This window comes from Lampetra planeri, chromosome 20, assembly GCF_965212315.1.
Source record: "Lampetra planeri chromosome 20, kcLamPlan1.2.h2, whole genome shotgun sequence".
Classification (NCBI taxonomy): Eukaryota; Metazoa; Chordata; class Hyperoartia; order Petromyzontiformes; family Petromyzontidae; genus Lampetra; species Lampetra planeri.
Window position 1 is genome coordinate 12,690,342 of NC_136126.1, and position 27,961 is coordinate 12,718,302.

General features: G+C 49.8%; 1 protein-coding gene across 2 annotated transcripts; it reads left to right on the forward strand.

Annotated features, from left to right (window-relative positions):
* Positions 1 to 261: 261 nt before the first annotated feature.
* Positions 262 to 27,617, forward strand: ALOX5 (arachidonate 5-lipoxygenase). Of its 2 annotated transcripts, XM_078603612.1 has the most exons (14): positions 262 to 691; positions 7,120 to 7,318; positions 8,560 to 8,641; positions 9,413 to 9,535; positions 12,252 to 12,358; positions 15,584 to 15,756; positions 17,499 to 17,645; positions 19,209 to 19,412; positions 20,287 to 20,373; positions 22,057 to 22,235; positions 23,717 to 23,838; positions 25,108 to 25,208; positions 26,124 to 26,294; positions 27,176 to 27,617. In XM_078603612.1, exons 1-14 carry the CDS (start codon positions 542 to 544, stop codon positions 27,353 to 27,355), a joined length of 2,025 nt encoding a protein of 674 aa, XP_078459738.1. In that variant the 5' UTR covers positions 262 to 541; the 3' UTR covers positions 27,356 to 27,617. The 2 variants fall into 2 exon arrangements, 1 of the variants encoding a protein (XP_078459738.1); XR_013586502.1 differs by lacking the exon at positions 25,108 to 25,208 and having other exon boundaries at positions 27,176 to 27,291.
* The last annotated feature ends 344 nt before the right edge of the window (positions 27,618 to 27,961 follow it).

Genomic DNA, 27,961 nt, shown 5'->3' on the forward strand with positions numbered 1-27,961 from the left:
TGCACCCGAGTCAAGAGCCGCATGGCTCACAGGGCTCCACCTAACACATGAACTGAGCTGCCACTAGAGTAGCCCACCCAGCGACCCGTGTCTCCAGCAAGCACGCCACGCCTGGCCTGCTGACGAGACACTGCATCTCAAAGCCGGTGCCACCATGTCGCGTTTGCTTGGCGTTGCACCAAAAGCCGCTGACACGATGCACTCCTGGAAAGCCGTGCGCCTAACGGCACGTGTCAAGTAGTAATCGCCTTTTGTATTTGTGTGTGTTTGTGTTCATCTGGTGGAACGGACACATGAGGTGTCTGCTGCGGGCGCATCTCGTCAGCAGGCGTGACGACCGGGGCTGGAGGGTGACATTCCACTCAGGAATGCCGCCTGGTGAAGATTGCCTCTTGCACGGAGGGAGGAGGAGGAGGGAGGAGGGGGAGGTGGCGCTGTGAGTGAAACATTTCGCGCACACGCCGGAGTGGGATGAGTTCCTCTTATTGGCGGCGTCTCTCGGCGTCTCTCGCCCTCCTCGTCTGCCTCTGCTCCGCTGGCGATGTCCGCCTACGTGGTGACCGTGGCCACGGGCACGCAGTACTTCGCGGGTACCGACGACTACGTGTACATCACGCTGGTGGGAGCCAGAAGGTCCACTGACAAGCACCTGCTCGACAAGCCGTGGTACAACGACTTCGAGAATGGCGCGGTGAGTGGGGATGGGCTCGCTCACAGCCACTTGCCGCTCGCAACCCGATACAGGGGGGGGTGGGTCTTTGTAGGCATTTGTGTCCGTATAGGTGTGCGTGTGTGTCTGTCCTTGCAGGTATAGTTGTGTGTGTAGGTGTAGCTGTGTGTGTATAGGTATAGTTGTGTGTGTAGGTGTAGCTGTGTGTGTGTAGGTGTAGCTGTGTGTCAGAGGCGTAGCTAGGGGGGGGGGCAGAGGGGTACATATGTCCACGGGCGCCAAGGTAAAGGGGCGCCAAAATGAGGCTTACAACGTTACATAACTTATTGCGGCGGGCGCGGCAGCCTGAAACTGCTGCGTGTGTAGGTGTAGCTGTGTGTGTGTGTAGGTGTAGCTGTGTGTGTGTGTGTAGGTGTAGCTGTGTGTGTAGGTGTAGCTGTGTGTAGGTGTAGCTGTGTGTGTGTAGGTGTAGCTGTGTGTAGGTGTAGCTGTGTGTGTGTGTAGGTGTAGCTGTGTGTGTGGGTGTAGCTGTGTGTAGGTGTAGCTGTGTGTGTGTGTAGGTGTAGCTGTGTGTGTGTAGGTGTAGCTGTGTGTAGGTGTAGCTGTGTGTGTGTGTAGGTGTAGCTGTGTGTAGGTGTAGCTGTGTGTGTGTGTAGGTGTAGGTGTGTGTAGGTGTAGCTGTGTGTGTGTGTGTAGGTGTAGCTGTGTGTGTGTAGGTGTAGCTGTGTGTAGGTGTAGCTGTGTGTGTGTAGGTGTAGCTGTGTGTGTGGGTGTAGCTGTGTGTAGGTGTAGCTGTGTGTGTGTGTAGGTGTAGCTGTGTGTGTGTAGGTGTAGCTGTGTGTAGGTGTAGCTGTGTGTGTGTGTAGGTGTAGCTGTGTGTAGGTGTAGCTGTGTGTGTGTGTAGGTGTAGCTGTGTGTGTGTAGGTGTAGCTGTGTGTGTGTGTAGGTGTAGCTGTGTGTGTGTAGGTGTAGCTGTGTGTAGGTGTAGCTGTGTGGGGGGATAGAAAGGCAGGGATAGTGGGGGGGGGGGGGGTAGAGAGGGGGATAGGGGGGGCAAAGGGGGGGGGGGGGCTCCATGGGCGCGGCACGGGCTGCAGCAGAGATGGAGGCTGTTGTTGGTGCACGAGGATGTGGAGCTGAGTCGACTTGCCGATGACCGGTAGCCAGCGGCCTCAAGATCGGCCTCTGCAGAGGTGGAGGAAGTTGGTGAAGGACGCCACTGCTGCTGCTGCTGGGCACTTGGAGGCGGTCGCCCTCCAGCAACGACGGAGGGCAGAGGGGGCGACGCTCACAACAACGAGTGGAGCGCCGGGCGACTAAACGCAGCGAGTTGGCACAGAGGGATGCTGATGCGTCTGCCGATCAGTCGACCCATGGCACGTGCTGGGTCTGTCCCGTGACCTCGTGGCCAGCGAGTCTTCGACACTTCACGTGGCCTCAAAGTGCACCTAGCCTGGCACCTGCGCCGTGGTGACGTCACCGCCACTTAGCTGTGAACGGTGGTGGTGGTTGTTGTTGTGGTTGTTGTTGTGGTGGTGGTTGTTGTGTTTGTGCAGCTGGAGGTGTGGAGAGCGGTAGCGCGCTGCACCACGAACCCGGGTTCGATTCCCGCTCATGGCCAACACCAGTGACGATTATCTGAACCGGTACTGTACCGGGCTTCCCCTAGGTCGACTCAGCCTCAAATGAGTACAGTATCTGGTGTGGTGCGTAAAGACTGCGGAGACAAAGGCGGCTGGGGCGTGGTTGCTGGTCACTCACCCCTCGTGTGCTCACGAGCAGCACTTGCCCCAACAGCCTGGTAAAGGCTACACGGGGGAACTGTATCTCTGTTAACCACGTGCATGCTGCATGTCTTGGCATCAATGTGCTTCAGAGTTGCCTCTGCTGTGAATATTCGGTCTAAAATAATCATCATAACTATTCTAGCAAATCGCCAGATGACGCTGGATGTGATTGCCAGCGAAACGTCGTACTCAAACATTTTTAATGTTGTGGATTCACTCGTCAAGATACCGGTGGGCTAAAGTAGTGAACTATTTGTCTTTTGTCAACGTGACACTTTTTTACTGATTGGCCATGTTGGGTGGTGGAGGGTTACGACACATTTATACTTGCGCGATCTAACCCAACAACCTTTATTATGAATAATGTTGGTCGCGTTAAACTAGAACAGTGATTATGAGCTGCAATATCCGTGAATGATAAACCTCAAGCTCAATGGTGCAACTTCCCTCGCCAACCGCGGCCACTCCGTCGGTTCCGTTTCGTTGCGCATGGCCGTCTCGGGGCGACTCCTCTGCTGGCTTCATCACAGTCCAGTCGGGGCTGGAGTGGGTCTCCCTTCCCACCGCAGACCAAACCCGGGCACGTTCCTCAGTCAGCCTGGGTCTAACAAATGCGTTGCAGTAAACTGTGATGGAGTTCAACGCAATAATATCAATGACATTCCTGCCAAGTTGGTTTTGTTTAACGAGACATGAGTGACCTGGATCTGTGCCCTTGCTAAAGGAGGCTATTCTGGTCTCCACGGAACTTGTTATGAGATCTAGGCAAGCAAAGGTCGATGAATAAAACATAATAGCCTGGAGAAAATAATTCCATCCAACCTTGATTTGAAACTTTCGTGACTGCAGGAATTACTCTTTGGTTCTTTCGGTAAAGTCATGTAGGAAAGAAAATAAATAAATAATAGGATGCGACGTTTCGATCGCAACACAAGCAACCATCATCAGGTAGAAAACAAACCTAGTGAACTTAGAAATACAATGCAATACAACACAGAGAGTCGGCTAACACAACAGTCAGCACCTCACCTGGTTGATGACGTTCTTCCAAAGATTGCTAAATTTGAGAGACAAAACACAGACACGGAGACACACAGACAGACACACAAGCAGAGAGCGACAACACAGAGACACACAGAGAGAGGCACACAACATAGACCAGAGTAATTCCATCCAGTTTATTTCATACAGCCTTCTTCATAAACATCTCCATGCCACAAATTAAATTTAAAAAAATTCCACTTTTTTGGTTTCAGCATTGCCATGGTGACCACGTGGCCCTGCCCATTAGTTACTACTTCAGCACGCCCGTGTGTTGGAGATTAAAACTCACAAAATGTAGAATTATAATAACTAATTGGCGGGTTTTGTTTGCGTGCCAAACCTTACGAAATGGCGTTGTCGAGTGGTGGCGGGTTTAACAAAACATTTATATTTACGCGATCTAACCCAAAACAACTATTAAATTGGTCGCGAAAGCATACGTGTTCAACTGCGTGAAACAAGATTGGTATGAATGGTTGTATTCCTGAAATACAAACCCTTATGAAGTACTCGTTAGATAGTTTATCGTTAGATAGTTTACTCTTGTTGACTCGCTACTCCTTCGAAGTGGTCTCTCCTGTCCACCATCAGCGCAGCCCCAAGCGTAATGCTGTGCACCTCGTGATGTACTCCTGAATGGCTGCTGGTGGTCTTGCTGCTGCGTCACGCTCCCATGTGTTTTTGGGTTGTACCGCACGCACGTTCGCTTGGAATGACCTTCCCCAAGAAGCTCCCAGCACGTGGAACAAAACGTTGGACATGCGCCAGGGCACTCGACGGCTATTAATATCACAAAGATGTACGTGAAACACATTTGTAATGACACAACGGTCTAATTACAAATTCCCTTCACTTTCTCACTCTCTACTGATACCTGCCATATTGGTGCACTAGGCCCATCCCTAACCACCGCCATTGCATGGAAGCGATGTGTGCAGCCTGCAGCCACAATGCTTCTCGCAAACCTGCCTCGTCTGCATAGCCTCGAGGGGCAAATCATTTACTGTGATTGGCGGATTTCTACTCCTGTATACGGATAATAGAATACTCATGAAAGTAAGGTGCGTCCCAATCTCTGGAGCCATTTAGATTTAAATAATACATCTCAGATATTCTGACGTCCCGGGAAAGCGGGCACCATGGGCGTAAAATATAACGTCACGAAACCTAGAGCGCACTCTGGGGAGAAAGTTGAGTTGTATCATTGCTACAATAAACACTCTGGAGCAGTTTGATATTCAGTGTCCCGTCGACAAAGTCAGGCTTGCTCGAATCTATAGTGGTAAATACCAGATGTTTATAGGCAAGGACCCTCTCGGTCTGTTGGACATGGGGCCTAGTTCGACGCAAAGACTTTGTATTGTTTGGAGGTTCAGGATTTTCCTACGAGCGAATAGTTCCAGGCGGCCATTGGTTGAGGATTACAGTCACTGGTTATCTGCTCGTTCTATATGGACCACTGTGCGTGTGTGGTGGCCGTGGGTGTTGTGCTGAGCAGGGACGCAACGTTTGCTCGCTCTCTCACAACGCCCACGGTGGCCCCAGCAATGCAATGTCCCACACCTCGCAGACCAATCATCGCCTGCTCGAGTACTGTCCAGGAGTAAGGCTTCCAGGGACAGTCTATCGCACACCTACAACGTCAAAGTCGTGTCGATTACACAACTCGGCACGTTCGTCAGTAACACCGTCACCTTCACGGGAAAAAAATATTTACTGACGTTTCGAGCAATAAGCAAAAAGGCACCCACGTTGGGAGTCAACCCAGGAACCTCTTGCTGCCGCCCTATAAAAAAGGAAGCTGACAAAGGAGGAAATTCGAATTTCGCAAAGCCACTGTGGCGTCAGAGAGACACTGCACATCCTGGCTGCTGAACCTCAGATATCCTTACACCGAGTCGACACGCACAGAGCATTGATTCATATCCCAGAGGCCCTAATTATACCACATCAGCTGTTAGCAGGCACCTCGTCAGGTAGTCAAGGCTGCATGACATTGGCGGTGTGGCCAGCACAATACCCAGCCACCTTTGTCTCCCCAGTGTTGACGTTCTCTCGCCAGAGCAGCTACAAATTTGAGGCCGATCCTGCCTACGAGAGGTTCAGAAGTTGATCCCAGGACACTGGGAAAGCACTGAAATGCTAATCGCAGTGCCACCCTCTGGTACAGGGATCCAAGTGTAATAAACCTTCTTGAGACGGCTTCAGGAATCAGTCCTTTTTATTTTCAACTTCCACAGTTACACTTCACACACTCCCCGTTGCTGACAGACAACGGAAAGCGGGCAGACTTCCCGCCAAGTCCCCACCGCGCACGTGGCACCCAGAGCCCCGTACACGCGTGACTCCTGCTCTTGTCGTTCCCAAGTCTGCCCCCGACTCCTCTGTCTCCCTCTCTCTCTTAATCCCTTCGTCACGTGGTACCCCCCAGCCAATCCTCCGTAGACAGCGTTGACCGTTCCCTGTCAATCCCGGGACCACGCCTCTGATCCGGCTTCCCATTAGCTGAGGCCCCGATTGGCCAGGCCAATCACCCCTGCTAACATGCCGTGATCACGCCGAGGCCATGCTCCCTGGCTCACCCCTTATTGGCTACAAAGCGGGACCGGCAAGCCAATCCCCACGTGAACCCTCTATGGCTGTTATTACACAAGTAATTACAGTATATGCCATGGAGTGGTGGCTCAGTGGTTAGCGCTGTGCTATTGTAGCAGACACTCTCCTCACCAACACGCCGATATGGGGTCAGGGTTCCAGTCCGTTACTCACAGCTCCCTCCTTCATCCACCACTCTCTCTCCTGCCGCCACTCCAACTCAAGTTGACTCTGATGCCAACTGCGTGTTTTCGCGATTGTGCTGCAGTGTGTCTCTCCGATGTGCTTGCTGCGTGTTGCTTGTCCGACGTTTCACCCCACATGGCTGGGAGCATTTTAGGAACTGAAGAGGTTCGCAAAATACATGGGAAAGCAAATCACTTACGACTTCACCGAGCCTCATCAGCCTGTTAAATAATTACCGTGTATCCCACATAACCCACTCACTAGTCAACCTACTGTTGCCAGGTTCCCACTTGGAAACGGTGGGCGCCATGGAGACGAGATGTTAGCTACCTCGCCTGGTATACAGGAGGTCGTGGGTTCAATCCTGACTTTGATGCTTGCTGTATATTTGGAGTTTGCATATTCGCGTGGATTTTCCTTAGGGTCCTCTGGATTTCCCTCCACGTTTAGAATCAACGTGCTTTTAAAAGTAATTGGCTGCTATACATTTGCACACGACAAGCCACTGCGTTGAGCTATCATTTGTGGCCAGGTCGCTTCTGAAAAAGAGCTATACAGCTCATTGGGCCTTTACCTGGTAAAATAAAAATAAAGTTTAATTTTAGTATCGTTAGTACTTGGTACATTTAAAAAATTCGCACCATTTGTTTCAACTGCCGCTTCGGGAGATCGAACCGGCGACCAGCGGGTTGCGAGCTCCAGCGCGCCGACCGCTGCGCCGCTGCTCATCGTGCCTGTGTCTGGTCCCGGCATTCCCTGCTGGCCTATGTTCCCCGCAGCCGTTTTGGGGGGGCTCTTTTGCATGTCCAGCGCTCGTAACAAGCGTCCGTGCCATAGGTGGACTCATACACGCTGGAGGCCGAGGAAGAGCTCGGGGACATCCTGCTCGTGAAAATTCAGAAGCGCGGTTTCATCTTCGGCGACGACTGGTACTGCAAGTACGTCCACGTGAAGACCCCGAAGGGAGAGCACATGGAGTACCCCTGCTACAGGTGGTTCATCGACGACAAGGAGATCGTGCTTCGCGAGGGCAAAGGTCGGTGCCGCGCGGAATTATCATCACCACCATAATCGTCATCACAGTTCGAACAAGGAAGCCTCACCGAACGTCCTGACTTTTTCAGGAGGATCCCGCCAAGTTTTTTTCCAGGATAGGGCGATGATTGCTGTGTTTTCCAAATGAGTAATTTTCGAGCCGGTAGTCCAGCGCTGTGGGAGGCAGCGAGGGTTGGTGGATCACACAGATGTTGTGCAACTCCCTTCCCATGGACATCGAGGGCGCGCCATACCCTGGTTCTCCAGGAGAAGGCGGTACAGCAAGTGTTGACTAATTTACATTTGTTCCAGCTGTATGAGACAGAGCGTTGCCCTCTCGCATGCATGGGCTTTCTCCGGGTGCTCCAGTTTCCTCCGACATGTCTAAACACTCATTTAATTGAGTTAAAACATCAGACTATCTATGCTCCTCCATGTGTTGCAGATTGTGCGGTGTAGTGAGATGCAGTTTGCATGAATGATGCTGCAATATAAACGCTTTGATTTAAATAAAAAAGTGGTACTTGGTGCGATTCCTATTTCTTTTGGGCTATACCACATGCGGAGGCGAGATGTTAACTGCCTCTCCTGGTATACAGGAGATTGTCGGTTCAATCCTAGCTCTGATGCCTGTATATTTGGAGTTTCCATGTTCTCCCCGTGGTCACGTGGATTTTTCTCCGGGTCCTCCAGTTTTTTCCTCCACATTTAGAAAATGGGTTTAGAGTATTTTGCTGCTATAAATCTCCAAATAAGCCACTTCGTTGGGCTATCATTTGTGGCCAGGTCACTTCTAAAAAAAGAGCTATATAACTCAGTGGGCCTTACCTAGTCAAATAAAAAGTTTTAAAATAAAGTTTTGTATTTATGCCAAAATTCTTGCCATAAACCTCCACCAACTGACAATATTGTCACATTTACAAAGATATTATTTGTACATGGCCAAAGTAGATTTCCAATTCTGAACAATAAAACTCCCCCTCCTCACCCGTTGCTTGAGACTTCTCACGACTGAATTTTACACCAACGTACCTCGACATTTTACTCAAAACTCTTTGAGCTTCATCAGCTTATGAACTCGGAAATCGAGCGAGGCTGCATGACCAGTGTGACTCTGCTCTTGAAGTACCGGCCGTGACATCACCAACTTGCTAAGGAATGGCTCATCTCCACTGGTTCGTAGTTGGCTACATTATTAGTTGGTTAAAGGGTTGATGCACGGCGTGCGGTGTCTGTGTGCAGCCCGACTAGCGCATCAGGACACGCTCCAGGTGCTCAAGCAGCAGCGTCTGCGCGAGCTGGAGGAGCGGCAGCAGCTCTACCGGTCAGCACCGCCTCCTCTCGCGCACTTACTCGCGAACACAGCACCCGCTGCGCCGCCACACGACGGCAGGGAACCGGTGACGCTCGTGGCAAGAAGATCCTGGGTTCAATTCCCGGCTCAGGCACCTTTCTGTGTAGAGTTTATATGTTCTCCCCTGTTCTGTACAGTGTGTGAGTGTGTGAGAGTGTATGAGTGTGTATGTGAGTGTATGTATTTGGAGTATGAATGTTCTTCCCCCGTTTTCCATGAGTTTCCTCTGAGTTGTCCGGTTTCCTCCATCGCAAAGAAACCAAACATAATGTAAATGGTATTTGCCAAAAAATCTCAGTGCTAAAAATTCTGCAATTTTCTTAATTGGGATTACACATTGAAGCAAAATCTCCCCCTCCTCTCGAAAACGTGCCAGGACCCTTCTGAAAAAGAGTTGAGACTTGGTGAGACTTCCCTGGGTAAAACAGCATCAAAATAACAATAATCAGGGTCAGAACTGTTGGGCTATGTGATACGGTAGGAAGGTGTCCTCTGTGAACATTGTGGGACCTGTTCAGTGCAAAACAATATATCTGTACAAAATCTCATTCAGTCATGGAATTAAAACACGTCAGTTCATGATTACAAACACCAGAACACATTTATGCTATATAAAGAATAGTTAAATTATAAAACTGTTGCTGTGACTCGTAATTTGTAAATCTCTCCGAGTGAAGACGCTCGTGCGTGTGACTGTAAATCCGAAAGCCTTCGCTCACGGCACGCTCCCTACGTGCGCAGGTGGCAGGAGTGGCAGCCTGGCTTCCTGGGCAGCATTGATGTGGCGCGCCACAGGGACCTGCCACGGGACATCCAGTTTGACAGCGAGAAAGGAATCGACTTCCTCCTCAACTACACCAAAGCGTACGTCGCGTTGCGGCCACGCGGGCACGGTCAGGGCACGACCGGGCACGGAGCCTTTAGGCGTGCTAGAGTTTTATCACGCGATAGATTGGCACGGGCCCCCACGCACCCCTCGCACATGAGCAGCTTGAAGATGGTGGCAAGTCATACTGGAAGCGAGAGTTGTGGGGGGGCAGCACTCGCACCACAGATAACGCGCGAGTGCCCCCCCAAACTCACATGCCCCCCCTCCGCACTGCCCACCAGACTCCAGAGCGCCGACACTGCGATGCCACTGCCCCCCACCCCAACCTCGTGGTTGCTGCGGCCTGATCATGCTGCAACAGAAATAGTGCCACGGAGAAAGGCGTTTTTCGCTAGCCATAAGCAACTTGAGAAAAATATTTGGCTCCAAAAAAACTTAAGGGGCCACAGATTCATAAAAAAAGAGAAATTGTGGTGAGGCAAATATCAGCTCAAAACAAATGGAAGTAGAGCAAGTCGATGTATCTCCATCTGTTTCCATTTGTACAGGGAAAGAGAAGTACTTCCCTCTTGCGCGTGGGCTTTCTCCAGGTGCTCTGGTTTCCTCCAACTTGTGTAAACACTTCTTGATGGTGTTGGCAAAACATCCCAACGGTGGACCACAGAGCTGGGGCACCTGTTTAAGGAATTCTGGCCCACATAAGGGGCCATTCATAAATGACGTCACGCGATTTTGGGCGATTTTTTTACCCCCCCCCCTCCTCATCACACGGCATTACAAAAAGTCAGACCCCCCCTCAAATATGACGTCACAAAGCTCTGCCCCCACCCCCCCCCCAAAACCATATTTCCATTTTGAAAATAACACATGCTTCAAATCTCTTTAAACTATTGTCATTGGAGTGCGTATTTAATGTGGCGCTGCACTCTGATGTTGTAGGAGAAAACATTTATTATAAAGGAGGCGTTGGAAAGCTTAAATTTAGTATAAAATTCACTTGAAAATATTCAACGTCTAACTAAAACTGCAGATGTTCAGAATATTATATTGAAATTATCTTATAATTATAAAATATTAAAAGTAATTATAACTATAAAAAATACTTGAAACTTTGTAGTAGAACGAAGCAAAATGGAGAGTACAATTATAACAATCATATATTCATTCCACAGAATAAAAAGCCCTGGTAGAATCATTAGAATCAAAATGTTTAATAACAATCATTAAAAAATGTTCCAAATGGATGCTTCTCCATTCTCCCATGGAGAAGCAAAATGATCCTCCATGTGTAGGACTTGAGATGACACGCGCCACGCGTTTGGTTGCTATGCGAGCATGCAGCGGACAGTGGGGGCAACTGAGGACATACAGTTGTTGTTGCGCCAATTAAGGGGTGAGGTCATTAAGAGACGCCACAGGTGTTAAGAGTAACTGAGGACGCAGGCCGGTGATTGGTCGAGAGGGTAAGTGTCTGGGACTGGCGTCGGGGTGTCTACGAAAACAACATCACGGGACATCACGTGAGGCTGGGGACCATGGGGGCGAAGGGAGGAGCGGGGGATGACATAACTAATTGGGACTAATTGGTTCGGGGGATAAAGGCAGAGCGTAGCGGAGATACGGGAGTCATTGTTAGTGTCGGAGTCCAGTAGGAGTCAGCGTTGGAGTTGGTGCCTAGGACAAGAGTGTATAGCAGAGGTGTGGACTCGAGTCATGTGACTTGGACTCGAGTCAGACTCGAGTCATGAATTTGATGACTTGCGACTCGACTTGGACTTGCATAACAATGACTTTGTCCCACCTATGAGATGTGGACTCGAGTCATGTGACTTGGACTCGAGTCACAAGACTCGAGTCATGAATTTGATGACTTGCGACTCGACTTGGACTTGCATAACAATGACTTTGTCCCACCTCTGGTGTATAGTATAGGGTAGCAGTGGACAAGAGTGTATAGTATAGGGTAGCAGTGGACAAGAGTGTATAGTATAAGGTAGCAGTGGACAAGAGTGTATAGTATAGGGCAGGGGTCGGCAACCTACGGCTCTGGAGCCGCATGCGGCTCTTTACGGGCTGCTTCTTGACAATATGTACGTATGTACAGTATGTACTCAGATGCATTGCGGCTCTTGAAATACTGAATTTTGTACCGAATTGGAAAGAAATGGCTCTTCTTGTTATTTTGGTTGCCGACCCCTGGTATAGGGTAACAGTGGACAAGAGTGTATAGTAGGAGATAGCAGTGGACCAAGAGAATACAGTATACGGTAGCAGTGGAGAGAGAGTACGGAGTAGCAAGGACGGAGCGAGTAGAGCGTAGAAGCAGCAGAGTAACGGACCTTGGTGGAGAGAGAGAGCGAGCGAACGGAGGGACATTGAGTGGGGTTGATGAGGAATTGTACATTGAAGAGTATGGAGGAACATTGAACGATGCTGTTGGAGATGTGAACTATATGCGAAATAAAAGGAACGAGAAAGACAAAGAAGTTGTTGCGTCAGTAAGAGTCCTACACATGGAATAAATAATAATGAAAGTAAAAAAAGTAGTTGTTATAACAATCTATATTTATTTAAAGTTGCACATTTTAATGTGAGGTCACATTTCTCAACCCCCCCCCCCCCTTGTCACACATCGTCACAAATGTCTGACCCCCCCCCCCCCTAGTGCGTGACGTCATTTATGGACGGCCCTGAATGAATGAACGTGTTGAACTTGTTAATTTGCATATGGTTTTGTGTTCCTCTGTGAAGGATGGAGAACCTGTGTGTCAATCAGTTCATGCACATGTTCCAGTCGTCCTGGAGTGACTTTGCCGACTACGAGAAAATCTTTGTGAGAATAAAAAACACCATATCTGGTGAGACCTCTCTTCATCAGGGGCACACAAACACCACGGACATTTAGAAACGGCTGACACATCATTTTATTGTAAACATTTTATTCAGCTGCCATTAGTCCACCAATAGCTAAATCAATTGTTGTACTGTACGATGCTCCAATCTCTACACTCCCCAACGTCACTGACTCGCATGGACCAAACTCGTGAAACAAGTTCATTAAGTGCAGCCCGTCAAAAAGCTGGCCTGCTAAAGCAATGCGTCAAACTCCTAGCCAATCAATCTGCATCATCCGCAACCTCCAAGTAGCACACATTCATCACCCCTGTATTTATTCCTGCGATTGTTTGTACCCTTCTACCCCCATTCACGTTGTTAATGAATGCACAGTTAAGAACATGAAGCAATACGGGAGACTAAAATACAACCTTGACGAACACCCGCGCCAAATATCAACCCATCATGCCTCACCACCTATGTCTACACAGAGCCAGAAACACAGCAAACTTATTATTCTTAAGCAGCCGACATGCCAAATAAAGTGCACGTTTTGACCTGGTTAAATTAAATTGGGCCTTAGCCTGCAGGTTGCGACTGTATTACGCTCCGAAATGCCACAACAGGAAACAGAAAACACTTGTAAGGAAATGCTGTGTGCGAGTCACAGGCGAAGTCTACAAGCTCGAGGTCTGTGCGTGGTTTCTAGGGGTGACGTCATCAACCCCACCACCTCAGCCAATAAGCTGCCAGGAACATTACCCCCACGCAACATGGCCGCCGTGAAGTCACTCACGCAACATGGCAGCCGACGTAATTGCTTGGCTGAGGTAAACACATTTTTAAAATCAAACCTGTCAACCCCTTATCAGAGCCTATCTTATTACAGACCAATTCAGATCTTATTGGTCACCCCGTGCCCTTATAAATCTCAACGTGCATCCGACAAAGTTCCAGCGCAAGGGAGAAACACAAACAGATAAAACATTGTGTTGCCCGTATTGAAACGACCGTACCCGCGTATGGACCTCAAAACTCAATTTATCTGTACAAGAATACGGGTAAACCGTATGGGTTGACAGGTATTAATTGTATGCTATTAATTATTAACACAACATTATATTATTGATGCCAATCAAATGTTGTATTTTTAAATAATGTGCACGAAATAACAGCAGTCCAGGGTTTGCTCACATTGAAACAATTCTGCTGGGAGACATTCACTCCCCAAGGGGCCGAGTGGCTGCTGGGAGACATTCACTCCCCAAGGGGCAGAGTGGCTGCTGGGAGACATTCACTGACCGAGGGGCAGAGTGGCTGCTGGGAGACATTCACTCCCCAAGGGGCAGAGTGGCTGCTGGGAGACATTCACTCCCCAAGGGGCAGAGTGGCTGCTGGGAGACATTCACTCCCCAAGGGGCAGAGTGGCTGCTGGGAGACATTCACTGACCGAGGGGCAGAGTGGCTGCTGGGAGACATTCACTCCTCAAGGGGCCGAGTGGCTGCTGGGAGACATTCACTCCCCAAGGGGCCGAGTGGCTGCTGGGAGACATTCACTCCCCAAGGGGCAGAGTGGCTGCTGGGAGACATTCACTGCCCGAGGGGCCGAGTGGCTGCTGGGAGACATTCACTCCCCAAGGGGCAGAGTGGCTGCTGGGAGACATTCACTCCCCAAGGGGCAGAGTGGCTGCTGGGAGACATTCACTCCCCAAGGGGCAGAGTGGCTGCTGGGAGACATTCACTGCCCAAGGGGCCGAGTGGCTGCTGGGAGACATTCACTCCCCAAGGGGCAGAGTGGCTGCTGGGAGACATTCACTCCCCAAGGGGCAGAGTGGCTGCTGGGAGACATTCACTCCCCAAGGGGCAGAGTGGCTGCTGGGAGACATTCACTGCCCAAGGGGCAGAGTGGCTGCTGGGAGACATTCACTCCCCAAGGGGCAGAGTGGCTGCTGGGAGACATTCACTCCCCAAGGGGCAGAGTGGCTGCTGGGAGACATTCACTGCCCAAGGGGCCGAGTGGCTGCTGGGAGACATTCACTCCCCAAGGGGCAGAGTGGCTGCTGGGAGACATTCACTGCCCGAGGGGCAGAGTGGCTGCTGGGAGACATTCACTCCCCAAGGGGCAGAGTGGCTGCTGGGAGACATTCACTGCCCGAGGGGCAGAGTGGCTGCTGGGAGACATTCACTGCCCGAGGGGCAGAGTGGCTGCTGGGAGACATTCACTGCCCAAGGGGCAGAGTGGCTGCTGGGAGACATTCACTGCCCGAGGGGCAGAGTGGCTGCTGGGAGACATTCACTGCCCAAGGGGCAGAGTGGCTGCTGGGAGACATTCACTGCCCAAGGGGCAGAGTGGCTGCTGGGAGACATTCACTGCCCGAGGGGCAGAGTGGCTGCTGGGAGACATTCACTCCCCAAGGGGCAGAGTGGCTGCTGGGAGACATTCACTGCCCAAGGGGCAGAGTGGCTGCTGGGAGACATTCACTGCCCGAGGGGCAGAGTGGCTGCTGGGAGACATTCACTGCCCAAGGGGCAGAGTGGCTGCTGGGAGACATTCACTCCCCAAGGGGCAGAGTGGCTGCTGGGAGACATTCACTGCCCGAGGGGCAGAGTGGCTGCTGGGACGCGTCCCAGCGAAACTCTTCTTGTTGTGTGTGGATCTTCTGCCGGTACATCCTCAGTGGAGTCTCCACAACGGCGCGAACGATTGTGTTGCATTACGGTATTGCGGTTGTCTTCAGCGGGCAGCTACTCATCCTAATGGACTCTGGTTAAAGGCGCAGACCTGCAATCTCTTGCTCATGCCACTGCTGCGGAAGGTCCATTTGCTAGAGGGAGTCAAAGGAGGGCCGCTCAAGAGGTTAATGTGTTGGCCTACTCGTCCACGCTGGCCACACATCTTGGGAACAGATGGGAACTGGGGTAGGACTTTAAGATGGAATCAAACCAGCGACTTGTGGATTGCGATTCCAGTTTGCGAACCATGGACACCATGTAGATTGAATAATACCCAGTGTGCGATCCATGGACACCACTTAGATACACCGTGTGCGGCACTAGATCTCTCAGCCTCATCCAGACCACAAAAATAACTGTGGCCAATTTGTTGTTTAGACCACCGACTCAAAGAATGGAGAAAATGTGGCCATCCCAACAGATTTGAATCATTTAGATGACAGCGACATCCCACGTGCTGTGACGTGGTAATACAAAGGGCGGTGTTGATTGAACGTGTGCCCGTGCGTTTCCAGAGTATGTCATGAAGCACTGGCAGGAGGACTTCATGTTTGGCTACCAGTTTCTGAACGGCTGCAATCCCGTCGTCTTCAAGAAGTGCACCGAGATCCCTGAGAAACTGCCGGTCACTCACGAGATGGTGGAAGCGTGTCTGGAGCGCTCCATCTCCCTGGAGGAGGAGGCAAAGGTGCGTGGGTGACTGCAGCACAGCGGCCACCATCGCCAACGCACATCGTGTCACCGTCATTCGTTGTTGTTGTTTACGGGCAGACCTCGACTTACGAGCGAGTTTTGTTCCTGTGACCCGTTCGTAAGTCGACGGTTCGTAAGTTGAAACACAAATGTCCTCCATTTATATGCACATACGGTCAATTATAAAATGTGTTACGGTTCAACAAAAAAGGGAAGCAGTGTTAAATTCATAAGTAGAATGATTGTAAATGTGCATCTAACACTGTAAGAAGATACTGTATAGTAAATCAAACATAAAATAAAGTAACATAAATAGAAAATATATCTGTTTTGTTTTCACCTATCTTGAGTCCCGATGCCGACTTTCTTGTCAAAAGGGGCGCAATGAATCCCCACAATTACACACACACAGAGACACACACAGAGACACACACAGAGACACACACAGAGAGAGACACAGAGACACACACAGAGACACACACGGAGACACACAGAGACACACACAGATACACACAGAGACACACACAGAGACACACACGAACACACAGAGACACACACGAACGCACAGAGACACACACAGAAACACACACACACACAGAGACACACACAGAGATACACACACAGAGACACACACACAGAGAGACACACACGGAGACACGCACGGAGGCACACACAGAGACACACACTTTCACACACAGAGAGAGACACACAGAGACACACAAAGAGACACACACACTTTCACACACGCACACACGAACACACAAACACTCCCCCGAGGCTGACTCGTTCCATCTAACGGATGATCTCTCTGCTGATCATCCGTTCCACGGTTCAGTTTGAAAGTGCGAGTTCGTGTTTTAAGTCGATGGGTTTTAAGTAGAAATTCGAAGACTGCCCGAATTGTGCTCGTTTACTCATGGGATGCCTCACCGAGTCTCAGGTCTTTTTTCACAATGTTCCTGCCAAGTGTTTTCACAGTAGGGGGTTGCTGCTGCTGTGTAAACCCCAATTGAGTGACTTGCAGTTAAACATTATTTTTAAGGTTTACGAAATGTAACCACTCCCAGCAGGACAATGGCGCGTGTCAACGACAATAGATTGCCAGTGAGATAACAGACAGTTACCAAACGAATTGTGAGGCTTGTTTATACTCAGCAGGAAAGCATCTCCTGGTTCTCGAGACTTTACTTCAGGAGGGTCTTCTGCTTAGTTTTTGCAGTCAGGGGTGATGTTGCTGCTGCCGCTGCTTCTGTATGTAATCCCAATTTGCGTAATTTTCAACATTGGGATGTTTGCCCAATGCCAGTTACACTGTATGGTTTTTTTTGCATTGGGAAGAAACTGCAGAACCCAGCGGAAGCCCATGCAGAACAGGGGGAGACAGAGATGATATACAAACTCCACGGAAATAGGTGCCCGAGTCAGGAGCTGAACCCAAGGGCGTCTTGCTGTGCGACACAAGCATTAGGCGCCACCCTCGTCCCCATAGGTGACATAGCCGACTGCACTAATTGACACATTGTTGTGTAATTGCACTGCGTGGGTTTCCGCAGTTCCACACAGCTGCCCAGTGTGATTGCTGGCCATACCATGCACTGTTTGGCATAATGTCCGACGTTTCGCTCCACGCTCTGGTAGCTGCTTCAGGAACTGAATTCAGGCGGTTGTTCCTCTTGGGAAAGGGTTGCATGTCGTGCGTCGGGATCACTTGGTGGCCCATGCTTGCGTGCTTTTCAGCAAGGGAATATCTTCATCGCCGACTACAGCATCATGGACGGAATCCAGGCCAATGCCACTGACCCGTGCACGATGCAGTACGTGGCGGCGCCCATCTGCCTCTTGTACAACAACGTCAACAAGAAGTTAGTTCCCATCGCCATCCAGGTGAGGGCGACGCCATCTCCTCTCTACATCACGCTCCCGCTCAGACGCTGAGCTCCTTCAACTGTAACCATCTCCCAGATGAACTAAAACATTCTACCAGTCTCAACTCGTTTAAAGCATGGCACAGGCGACTCTCACAGCTGGAGTGGCGAGCTGTTACATCCCTTGCCTAGCATGTTGGTGAACTTGGGTTCGATCCCGACCCAGGCGATGCCTGCGTGCATGTTCTCTCCGAGGTCGCGTAGATTTTCTCCAGGTCCCCAGTTTTGCCCCCCACATTTTGAAACATGCGTTTAGGTTATTTGGCTCCTATAAATTCCCACATATGACACTTTGATGAGCTATTATATGTGGCAAACTTACTGGTGATTGATTTTGATAGCGTTTAAGTGTTGTGTAAAACTAATTATTACTGGCCAAGACTGATTAGAGAATCGATTGAAATTGAGAGAAACAGAAATAACTTTAATCGCTCTGACAGCTACAGGCTTAGTGCGGCCTGGAAGCGTATTATTAAATAATACATATTACAATTCCTTATAGGGAAACACATACTAATTAACTGATTACTAACGCAGTATATAATTACAATAACACACATTGCAACTAATTACTAATCTACAATGTATTAATAATCATAATACTTAACTGATTACTAATCTATTATATAACCCCCCCTCACCTTTAATTTCTGCACTTGATTGGTTATAGTAATTGGGTTCAGTTAAATAATACACATTAACACTAATTACTAATCTACAACTGCCTCATGCCTGCAAGCCGTGACTCTCGGGTGGGAATCTCCTCGGCCTGTTGGCTGTTACTGCGGCCGCGAGGGCAGTGGACAGAGCTCCCGCGGGCTCCGCACAGACGGCCCCTTCCTTGGCAATGGAGCAGAAATCATAGCTGCCCCCGTTCCGGCTTTTCGCAGAAATTAAGTCACTTTTGAGTTGTTTTGGGCCGTGGGGATTGCTTAGGCACAGGCTCCCAAGCTGGTGTGAGGACCACCACTGTTCCACGCCATGGATGCCCAATAATTGCGCGGGTGGGGTGGCGTTGTGGTGACACGCGAGAGGGACCTGGGTTGGATTCCCGACCTGGGCACTTTCTGCGTGCATTTTTTAATGTTCTCCCCCCTGGATGTTTTGGTTTCCTGCCACGGCAAAATAAAAACCAACGTTAACTGGTATTGGCCAAAAATGCCAATGGTGGAACATGAGCTTGCACATTATTTAATTGGGATTGGCACGTAGAAATATCGCCCTCTTCTGCAAAAAAACTTGGCAGGACCCTTCTTAGATGAGTTGAGACTCAGCAAGGCTTTCCTGGGTAAATAATCAAAATACATAAATCTGTAACAGCAGTATTTCTCGTCCTGTTATCCACAATGTTTACATGCACTGGTGAGCCACGGATATTTTAAATAATCATCGATAACAATGTAATTAAAGTCATTTAGGAATGATATCATTTATTCTATTCACAGGTATCTTACGACTATAATTCAATTTATGGTACGTACTTTTATACAAATATTTCTGCTTGTATATGTCTGCCCAACAGCTGCAGCAGACCCCAGGCTCAGACAACCCCATCTTCCTGCCAACCGACTCCAACAACGATTGGATGTTGGCCAAGATGTGGGCGAGGTCCTGTGACTTCCACGTGCACCAGACGGTGTCCCACTTGCTGCACACACACCTCATCTCCGAGGTGTTCGGGATCGCCATGTTCCGACAGCTGCCGGCCGTCCACCCCATCTTTAAGGTGCCACGCTGCTAAACGCACCGAGACGACTTGTTGTTGTGTGCTGCCACCACGGTCGTGCGCTTATCCGGTGCCAGGCACGTGATGATGATATAGCCGGCCAGTTAATAGACCACGGCATGCCATGGTGATGATGTGTCCCAATGTGTAACCTTGGCGTAGCCTCCCATGGTGCACGGCTCTGCTACCAGGAGCCCACAGACCAATAGGCGCTCTACAGTCTGCATCTCACCGCAGTCACACAGGCCAGTGTATGTTGACTCTTGACCTGCTGATTCGCATTCCAGGTGAGTGGCTGGGTGGGTGAGTGTGTGAGTGGGTGGCTGCTGCTGTTTTTGTGTAATTCCTGGTACACCTCACTGTTCGGCCTCGTTAAGTCGATGCGCTGCGAGCATCAACTAAACGAATGGACAGACAATAACAATAATAAGCTACGCAGCACCACAAGTGGTGCAGAGAACCGCGGTCCCATGGAGTTTGTAAATGCGCGTTGCAGACCCGTGCTTGCCTGTGGATACTCAACACTTCCAGGCCGCAATTCGTAAATTGGGAAACAGATAATAAACCGTGTGCACATGATTTTCCGCGGTTGGCAAGTCCGTGTTTGGCGAGGGATTGCTGTATAACTCCTTACTCGTTGTGCTCCCCATACCATGCACGCAGGAATGTGTTTGGGTACACTGGTACGCATGCAAACGAGTCTCCAGACGCAGTGCGGCTGTGTAAACAAGTGTCATAATAAATAATAATACATCAAAGCCGTTGAGAAACAAACATTCTGGCCTCGAATTGCAACAAGCAGCAGCATCAGCTGGTTGTGTGTGAAGGAGATGCCGGCATCGACCTGCAGCGGAGCATGCGCTTGTCCCTACAGCTGCTGGTGCATCACACGCGCTTCACCATCGCCATCAACACAAAAGCCAGGGAGGAGCTCATCTGCAAGTGTGGCCTCTTCGACAAGGTAGCGACGGGGGTCTGGCGCATCCTACAGCCCACCGCAGTCCACCGACAGGCAGTCTCCCTGCACCGCCACCATCACCGCTCCACTTCCGAGCTCGCTGGTGGGCAAAGGCCGAGCAGTTTGAGCAAAACTTGACGCTACGTTGATGTTGAATTAAGTCGTAAGAATTCTCCAGCCACTTTTGAGGAGGAGCTCTTTTGGTGAGAACTTGATCATTACATTGGCACTCGTAAATAAGCATAAGTGTAGCAATCGTGTTGGGTGGTAGAGGGCTCGTGACAATCATTTTGGTATAAAACTACTGCTGTACATGGCCTAACCCAAACACAAATATGGGTTAGTCGCATTCCACTTAACACAAAAATATCTGGAATCTGGACACGAGCAAGCCGGGAATTGGGACCATACTGGGAAAGGCGACCAACAACACAAATAGACAAAACCGCTCTGGCCAGAATGTGCGCAATGAGCGTGGCGCTCACAGCGATGGCTCTCGTGCGCTAGATCGCTCCTCTAAATCACTTGCAAGCATTTGAGTTCCTGTTATAGCCATTTAACTTCTTTTAAAATCCATTTAGTTTACTTAAACACTACATACATATACAAAAAAAGTGATAGGGCAAACAGGTGATCACCAGGCGATGTGATGAACCGATGCGATCCGGGGTGAACCTGTTCCCTTGGACGCTCCCGTCACCCACGTGCTCCGCGACTGCTCTCTGGGAGATGTTCACATCGAAGTTGCGTTTGTTCTACGGGACCTTTGCTTCCAGTGTTAAGATTATGATAAAAAGAAGACATGGCAATAGAGGCTGTCTCTGGTGTAGGCCAATCAGTTTCGAGGACAATGCACACATTATCTAAGCATGTGTGTTTGCATGTTTTATCACAAGTAAAAACTAATAACTGTTTTATTTTACCAGGTAAGGGCCACTGAGCTATGTAGCTCTTTTTCAAAAGCGACGTGGCCACAAATGAGAGCTCAATTAAGTGGATTATCCTCACGTGGAAATTGATTGCAGCCAAATACTCTAAACGCACGTTTCTAAATGTGGCGGGAAAACCCGAAGGACCTGGAGGAAAATTTACGTGACTGTAGGGAGAACATGCAAATTGCAAATATACAGCAGGCGTCAGGGTCAGAATCAAACCCACGAGACCTGGACACCAGGCGAGGTCGTTAACATCTCATGCAGACTTAATGCTTTGTAATAGGTGTTTATTTGGTGTTATAACATTTTAATACCTCCTGTTTTATTACCAAAAATCGTTTTCTTCTCTCATTTGATTAAATGTTACATTTTATATATCGGTTGTGCAAATAACTATTTTAACAACCATCCTGATGATGTAAACAGATTATTTGGTTGTTCTGCTTTTCCAGTGATGCAGACACTCCTCTGATTTGCACGGTTGGCTACGTACGGTGTGAAAGAAGTTCAACATACATACAAACTTTTGCCAATAAGACTTGTCTTAAAAGACAAAATATATCATAGGCAACGTTTTGGGCAATGGCCATTTTTATTTGTATGTGCCATGGAGAAGGTCCATGGCCGGAAATATCATCTATTAAATATTTTTCTTTTAAGGTCACACACACCACAGTGTTTCTGACAAACGTGTTGAGTTTCTAAACACTGCATTCCTGTGCTAACACCGTCTGCGCCCTGCGTGTTACAGGCGAATGCAACAGGGGGAGGCGGCCACGTGCAGCTCGTGCAGAGGGCTGTGAAGGAACTAAGATACGAACATCTGCAGTTTCCCAAGAACATCCAGATGCGTGGCGTGGACAGTGAGGAGAGCCTTCCCTATTACTTCTACCGCAAAGATGGCCAGCAAGTCTGGAACTGCACGGCACAGTAAGGGCGATATACACGAGGCCGAACCGGCGTCATTACCATTAGATCGTCTCAATCCTGGAGTACGCATCCCACCTCGCGCATTTCCATCATTATCCTCAGCACCGTGGGCTGTCACCGCGAGCAACAGCGTCGTATCGTACCCCACCGAGTCCAGTTGTGGAGCATTGTGGCTCATAAATCAAATACAAACTGTAATAGACACTAATAGCCAATTGCAAGACAAATCAATCATGGACGCTTCGCCTGCAGCAAAGGGATACATGGTCCATGGCAGTATGTGCTATCGCATTACCATTCCTACCCACTACTCACTCATTCCCAGGTGTGCATACTTTCATGAGTTCATGAATGCAGAGACTCCAACCTGGATCCCTCAATTTGACATTTGAGCCGCGAGGGAATTCTTCTCCCTGACAATGCTGCTGCTGCTCACACAGCGGGTCGGTGTGACGCCACTTCACTCGTGGTGATCACGCGGCGTGAATGTGAAGAGCAATGAATAGAGGAGTGCGGTGGCGCGCGCAACGCGGCGCGGTGGTGGCGATGCACGTTCGCCTGTAATCCAGTTCCGTGGAGGCAGTGAGGGTTGGTGGATCACCGCACAAATGTTGTGAAACTCTCTTCCCGTGGCTTTCAAGGTGCCATACTCTGACTCCCCAGAAGAAAGCAGTGCAGCAAGTGGACTAATCGCCATCTGTTTCCATCTGTACGGAGACATAGCATTGCCCCCTCCCATGCGTGGGTTTCCTCCCACTTGTATAAACACTCATCATTCATTGGCTGAAAACAACTTAACAAAATCCTCCTGCAAAAGTTCGACGACTCAGTGTGGCTTTCCTGGGTAATTAATTAATACAAAAAATTCCGAAAAATTCCCAAACTTCTGTTGTCCATCTGTTAACTTCCCTCCACCCCCACCCCCCACTCCAGAATCTTTTGATTTACCTCATCGATCTCTTAAGTCCCCCTCGTTTTCCTATTCAAACCCGCTAGGCAATCAAGTGGCCCTTAGCCAATCCGGACATTAAAGCCGAGTGATCCAATCAGGGCTAACCAGGCTCTGAACACCGCTGGTGAACACTTCCTGCGCCACTTAAAGTGACAGAGCTGGTGAAGATGCTTGTGGGCGGGCGGCTCTCATTAGGTGGGGATCGCCTCTGGGCGTCCCTGACACATGCAAAGCATTATGGGAGTTGTGCCTTCCTGCTGCTTATGAGCAGCACCTGCACGTGCTGTTAAATCTCTTGAGCTGGTGGTCGAGACAAGGCAGAGAGCATTGCACATGTGATGTGGCTCTCACATAGCAGGCACACGTGGCCAATGGGTGGGCGTTATGCTTCCCTGCTGGGTGTTAGCAGCGCCTGTGCGTGATGCTACTGATATTTGTGTCTGGCCTGCGCTCGTTCCCCTCCTGCGGTGGGGTTTGTCATCATGAACACAGAGGGCTGGGTTTGCATAAAGCCGAGTGTACGTTGCAGGTTTGTGAAGGAAGTGCTTGCCGTCTACTACCCCGACGACAAGACCGTCAAAATGGACTCCGAGGTGCAGGCCTGGATCAACGACATCTTTGTCTACGGGTTCCGGAACAACAAGGATTCAGGTAGACGGAGCTCCCTGCATCGTGATTCGTAGTGTCGACAGCAAATACACACGTTGTGCACGGCTCCTTTCTCCTCGATTGGCATCACACGCACAGCGATCATCGCCCCTTTACTGGCAGACTCATGCCCATTTTTAGGCCAGCTGATAAAATCACCTTTTGATCAGGGACAGATACCACCGGGGGGGGGGGGGGGGGGTCCCTTACAAATGTGTTGAGGTGAGATGTGATGCAAGTGACCTATCACGTATGCGGCGCTCCGAAACATCCCGGTGTAAAAGAGGGTGATGATCAGACGTAAGTCATTGTTGTTATTCCTTACTACAATCCATATCGCTGCATGCGATCGTCAATCACTATGTTTCGACGCATGGCCCAGGACCTTCTGAGGGGTTCCAGGAGGGGGCGTGGTTAAGGGCGGAGCCGGGCAGGTGGCACGTGGAGATCGGCCCAGGACCTCCTGGAAGGTTCTAGAAGTTGGCATGGCCGAGGACGGAGCCAGGCCACGCTGAGGGGCATAAAAGGGAAGCCCCGAGGCTGAATCAGGGCTGTCTACAGGTGGAATGGAACCCGAGGTGCTACGTCTTCGTCTCCGGCGTCGTGGGTCGGACAGCTTGTTGGCTGCTTTGACCCGTAATTAGTTATCCTGTGTGTGAACAGTGTGTAAGATATATAGTGTAGAATAAACGTTGTTGCCAATGGCAGAACCAGTATTTTCAGGTAGAGGGGGCAACCCCTCCAGCAATGAAAAATTATAGGAGTTATTAGTAAGGACTTGTCCCTTGCTTTTTATTCGACACGTGTGCGGTGATGGCGCGGCCATCGATCGAGGGTCAAATTCGAACCGCGTTGTGCGATCGGCATCGCGCTCGCTGAAGGTGTTGATGCCTTCAGGGAAGTCGTGTCCTGTATACGCAACTACGCACAATTCTGTAAGTCACTTATAACTGCTTTGCCGTTACTTATTACCAATTATGGACTCAGACTATTGTCCTATCGTCTCATAGAGTCCCTGGCACCTAATAATATGCTACACCGTGGTAGTGGGGGTCGCAAAATGCCGATTTACTACTAATAAACCCCAATGATCCGATCGAAATTAGGGATTTCGACGGGATCATTGGGGGGGCACGTGCCAACCCCCCCCCCCCCCCACATGCTCCGCCAGTGGTTGTTTCCTCCTAAAAGTGTCTCACAAGTGACTCACTACTTTAGCTGGATATTGGGGTATATTGCTGTGGATACAAGTGCCACATTGGCGTGTTGCAGGAATCCCCCAGTCGTTTGAAACACTGGAGGAGCTGGAGTTGTTCATCACCACGGTGATATTTGCCACATCAGCGAATCATGCCGCTGTCAACTTTGGGCAGGTGAGAGCTTTGCACGAACATTTCTGGCAAAACATTTTACTGCACATAATTAAATACCGAGTGGTCCCAAAGAACCACTTGGTATTACATTTTTTCTGGGCTCACTGACCCAGTGCTTAGCATTAGTAGTTCATTTGGACTTCTTTTAGGCAAGGTCTTTAGAAGTTATTTCTTTTGAGAAACTGTTGCACATCAGTTACAAAATTCGTGTGAAAGTTAAACTAAATATTGTTGACAGTCATTGTTCTCATCATTTTCATTGGCAATGCTGCTGTAAAGGACAGATGTCAAACTCTCCGTATATTTTCACTGATCTCACGTAAATCTCTGTACAAATCACATTCATAATCCACATCCCACACGACACGAGCAGTGCCGATGCGCTTACTCGATTTGCTCGGCCACGTTGCCCAGCGGAGTACCATAGCGTCGCTTCCAGCAGTGTGGCTCGGGTGGCTAAATTGATGATTTATTCGGGTAAGGGTGTTGAAGGGCAGCGCCGTCCTACGACGCAGGTTGATGAGCTCGACGGGTTCTGTGGGACACTGCAGTCGTTATTGTGCATCAATTTGTGAGTGTCGGTGGGGCAGGAATGCGCTGCTCCAACCCGTCTCATCCGCTTTGCAGACCGAGCGCGATTGGTTGGCTCGACCAGCAGGTGGAGTGAGCGTGCCGTCACCATTCACGGCCCCAAATTCCAGTCAGCCCTCTCCCAGCTGCTGATTGGTCACAGGGTATTTTGTGCAATGGAGCTCCACCCATTCCAAAGGGTGAAATGTGGCAAAAAACTATCACGTGAATTTGGTTGAATTAATTTTGCCAAGTTACCGCACAATGCTGAAATTAAGAAAGTGTGCGGAGTCAAACTCCACTTGATCAAGTCCCCGGTGTTGCCGTTGTGTTGTGCGTTCTCAGTACGACTGGTATTCCTGGATCCCGAACGCCTCTCCAACGATGAGACAACCTCCACCGACTGAGAAGGGAGTGACAACCATGGACTACATCATCGCCAGCCTGGCTGACCGCGGTCGCTCCTGCTGGCACCTTGGTGCAGTCTGGGCCCTCAGCCAGTTTCAGGAGAATGAGGTGGGTGGGAACTTTACCATGACAACTCATACGAAATCAAGAGAGTTGAACATTCAACATAAAAAAAAATCCAAACAGCGTATTCTCCAGATTATTAAGATGCTCTGGAAAGTAAGATGCACCCTAAATTTGTGTCCGATGTAAAAATATTGCACACGCAGCGACCAGGTTATAATACGCATCCAAAGTGTGTCGTAGAATCCAGTATACAGTTTCACATTCTGGCTGTGCCATCAGCCCTGGGTCTGTAAAAACACTGACAACTTATCCAAATAATTCTCACTGACAATTTCTGGACCATCTTGACAGCTGTTCCTGAAAAATGTCACAAAGAGGGTTACCATATATGCTATGTTGTGTGGCCACCAGTCAGATTTGGTGCAATACAGAGGTCGCCGGCACGATCTCCTCGCGTGGCAGTTCGAGCAACTGTGCAAGTTCATGAAATCCCCACCGCCTGTGTGTGCCCAGCTGTGCAGAGGGGTACGGCACAGTCAGTCGATTGGCAGGCCACGTGTGGTGGAATAAAGTGTGGGCATTCCCACCTCTTCCAAGATGGTCTGTCCATTGTGGAAGAGTAGGCCAAAATACCCACTCGAGGGCATCTCGAGAGCGGTCTCCAGTGGAGGCCCTTCCACCAGCAGAACACCTCAAATTAGCACGGTTGACTATGTACGGTGCAAAAGAAGTTCAGCATACATACAGTGGGTGTTAGCAGTCAATTGCAGGGCTGCATCTTTACCTCTTGCCTTTGCTGCAGTATTATGAAGATAAACCTTGCACTGAACCAACATCATGGGCACATCTGCCATCTACAAATGTCTCACTGGGGTCAGTGGGGAATTTTTAAAAGGACTTTTTCAATTTTCTTTCATTTCCAGATTTTCTTGGGTAATTACCCCGACCAGCACTTCACAGAGATGCCAATCCTGGAGGCCATCGCGAGGTTCAAGGTGCGCCTCCAGGAAATCACCTCCAGCATCACGGAGAGGAACCGGGGGAAGAAGCTTCCCTACTACTACTTCTCTCCAGACCGCATCCCCAACAGCGTTGCCGTCTAATGGCAGCCTCACCGAGGGTCGCCACCTTGCCTGGGTTTGATCCGGACAGTCCAAGAATTGGCATCTGTGTTCGGGCCGCGGGAATTGTTGTGTTGTTGAACTTTATTATTAATATCATCTAGAGGACAGTTTTGATAGACCTTGGTGCTGGCTGAGCAATACATCTGGGTTTGGCCTACAGTGACAAAGGCGGCAACCCGAGTCCCATCACGCACGGCACACACCGTGGCTAATTCAAATGTAACGTCCATCATCTGAAACAATTCTCACCGTTCATTCTAGACTTGAAGTTTTCGTGACTGCAAGGATTCAAACAAAACACGACGTTTCGGGCGCAACACAAGCGTCCGTCATCAGGCGGGGACAACCACAGCGAGAACAACCGCTGAAGTGATGACTGTGACAAGGGATTATATAGCTGAGGGGGGGGACCAGGCTGAGTGTGGGGGCGGGGCGTGGGCTGGAGGAGAGCGGCCAGGGTGGTCCGAGAGCTCGACCTAAAGGGCGACCTCAAGCTGTGACACGTTGGGGGGGGGGGGGGGGGGGGTTGGGAGGGGTTGGGGGAGAAACCCTGCACGGCAAATTGCCAAGTGATGGGAGTGAGCA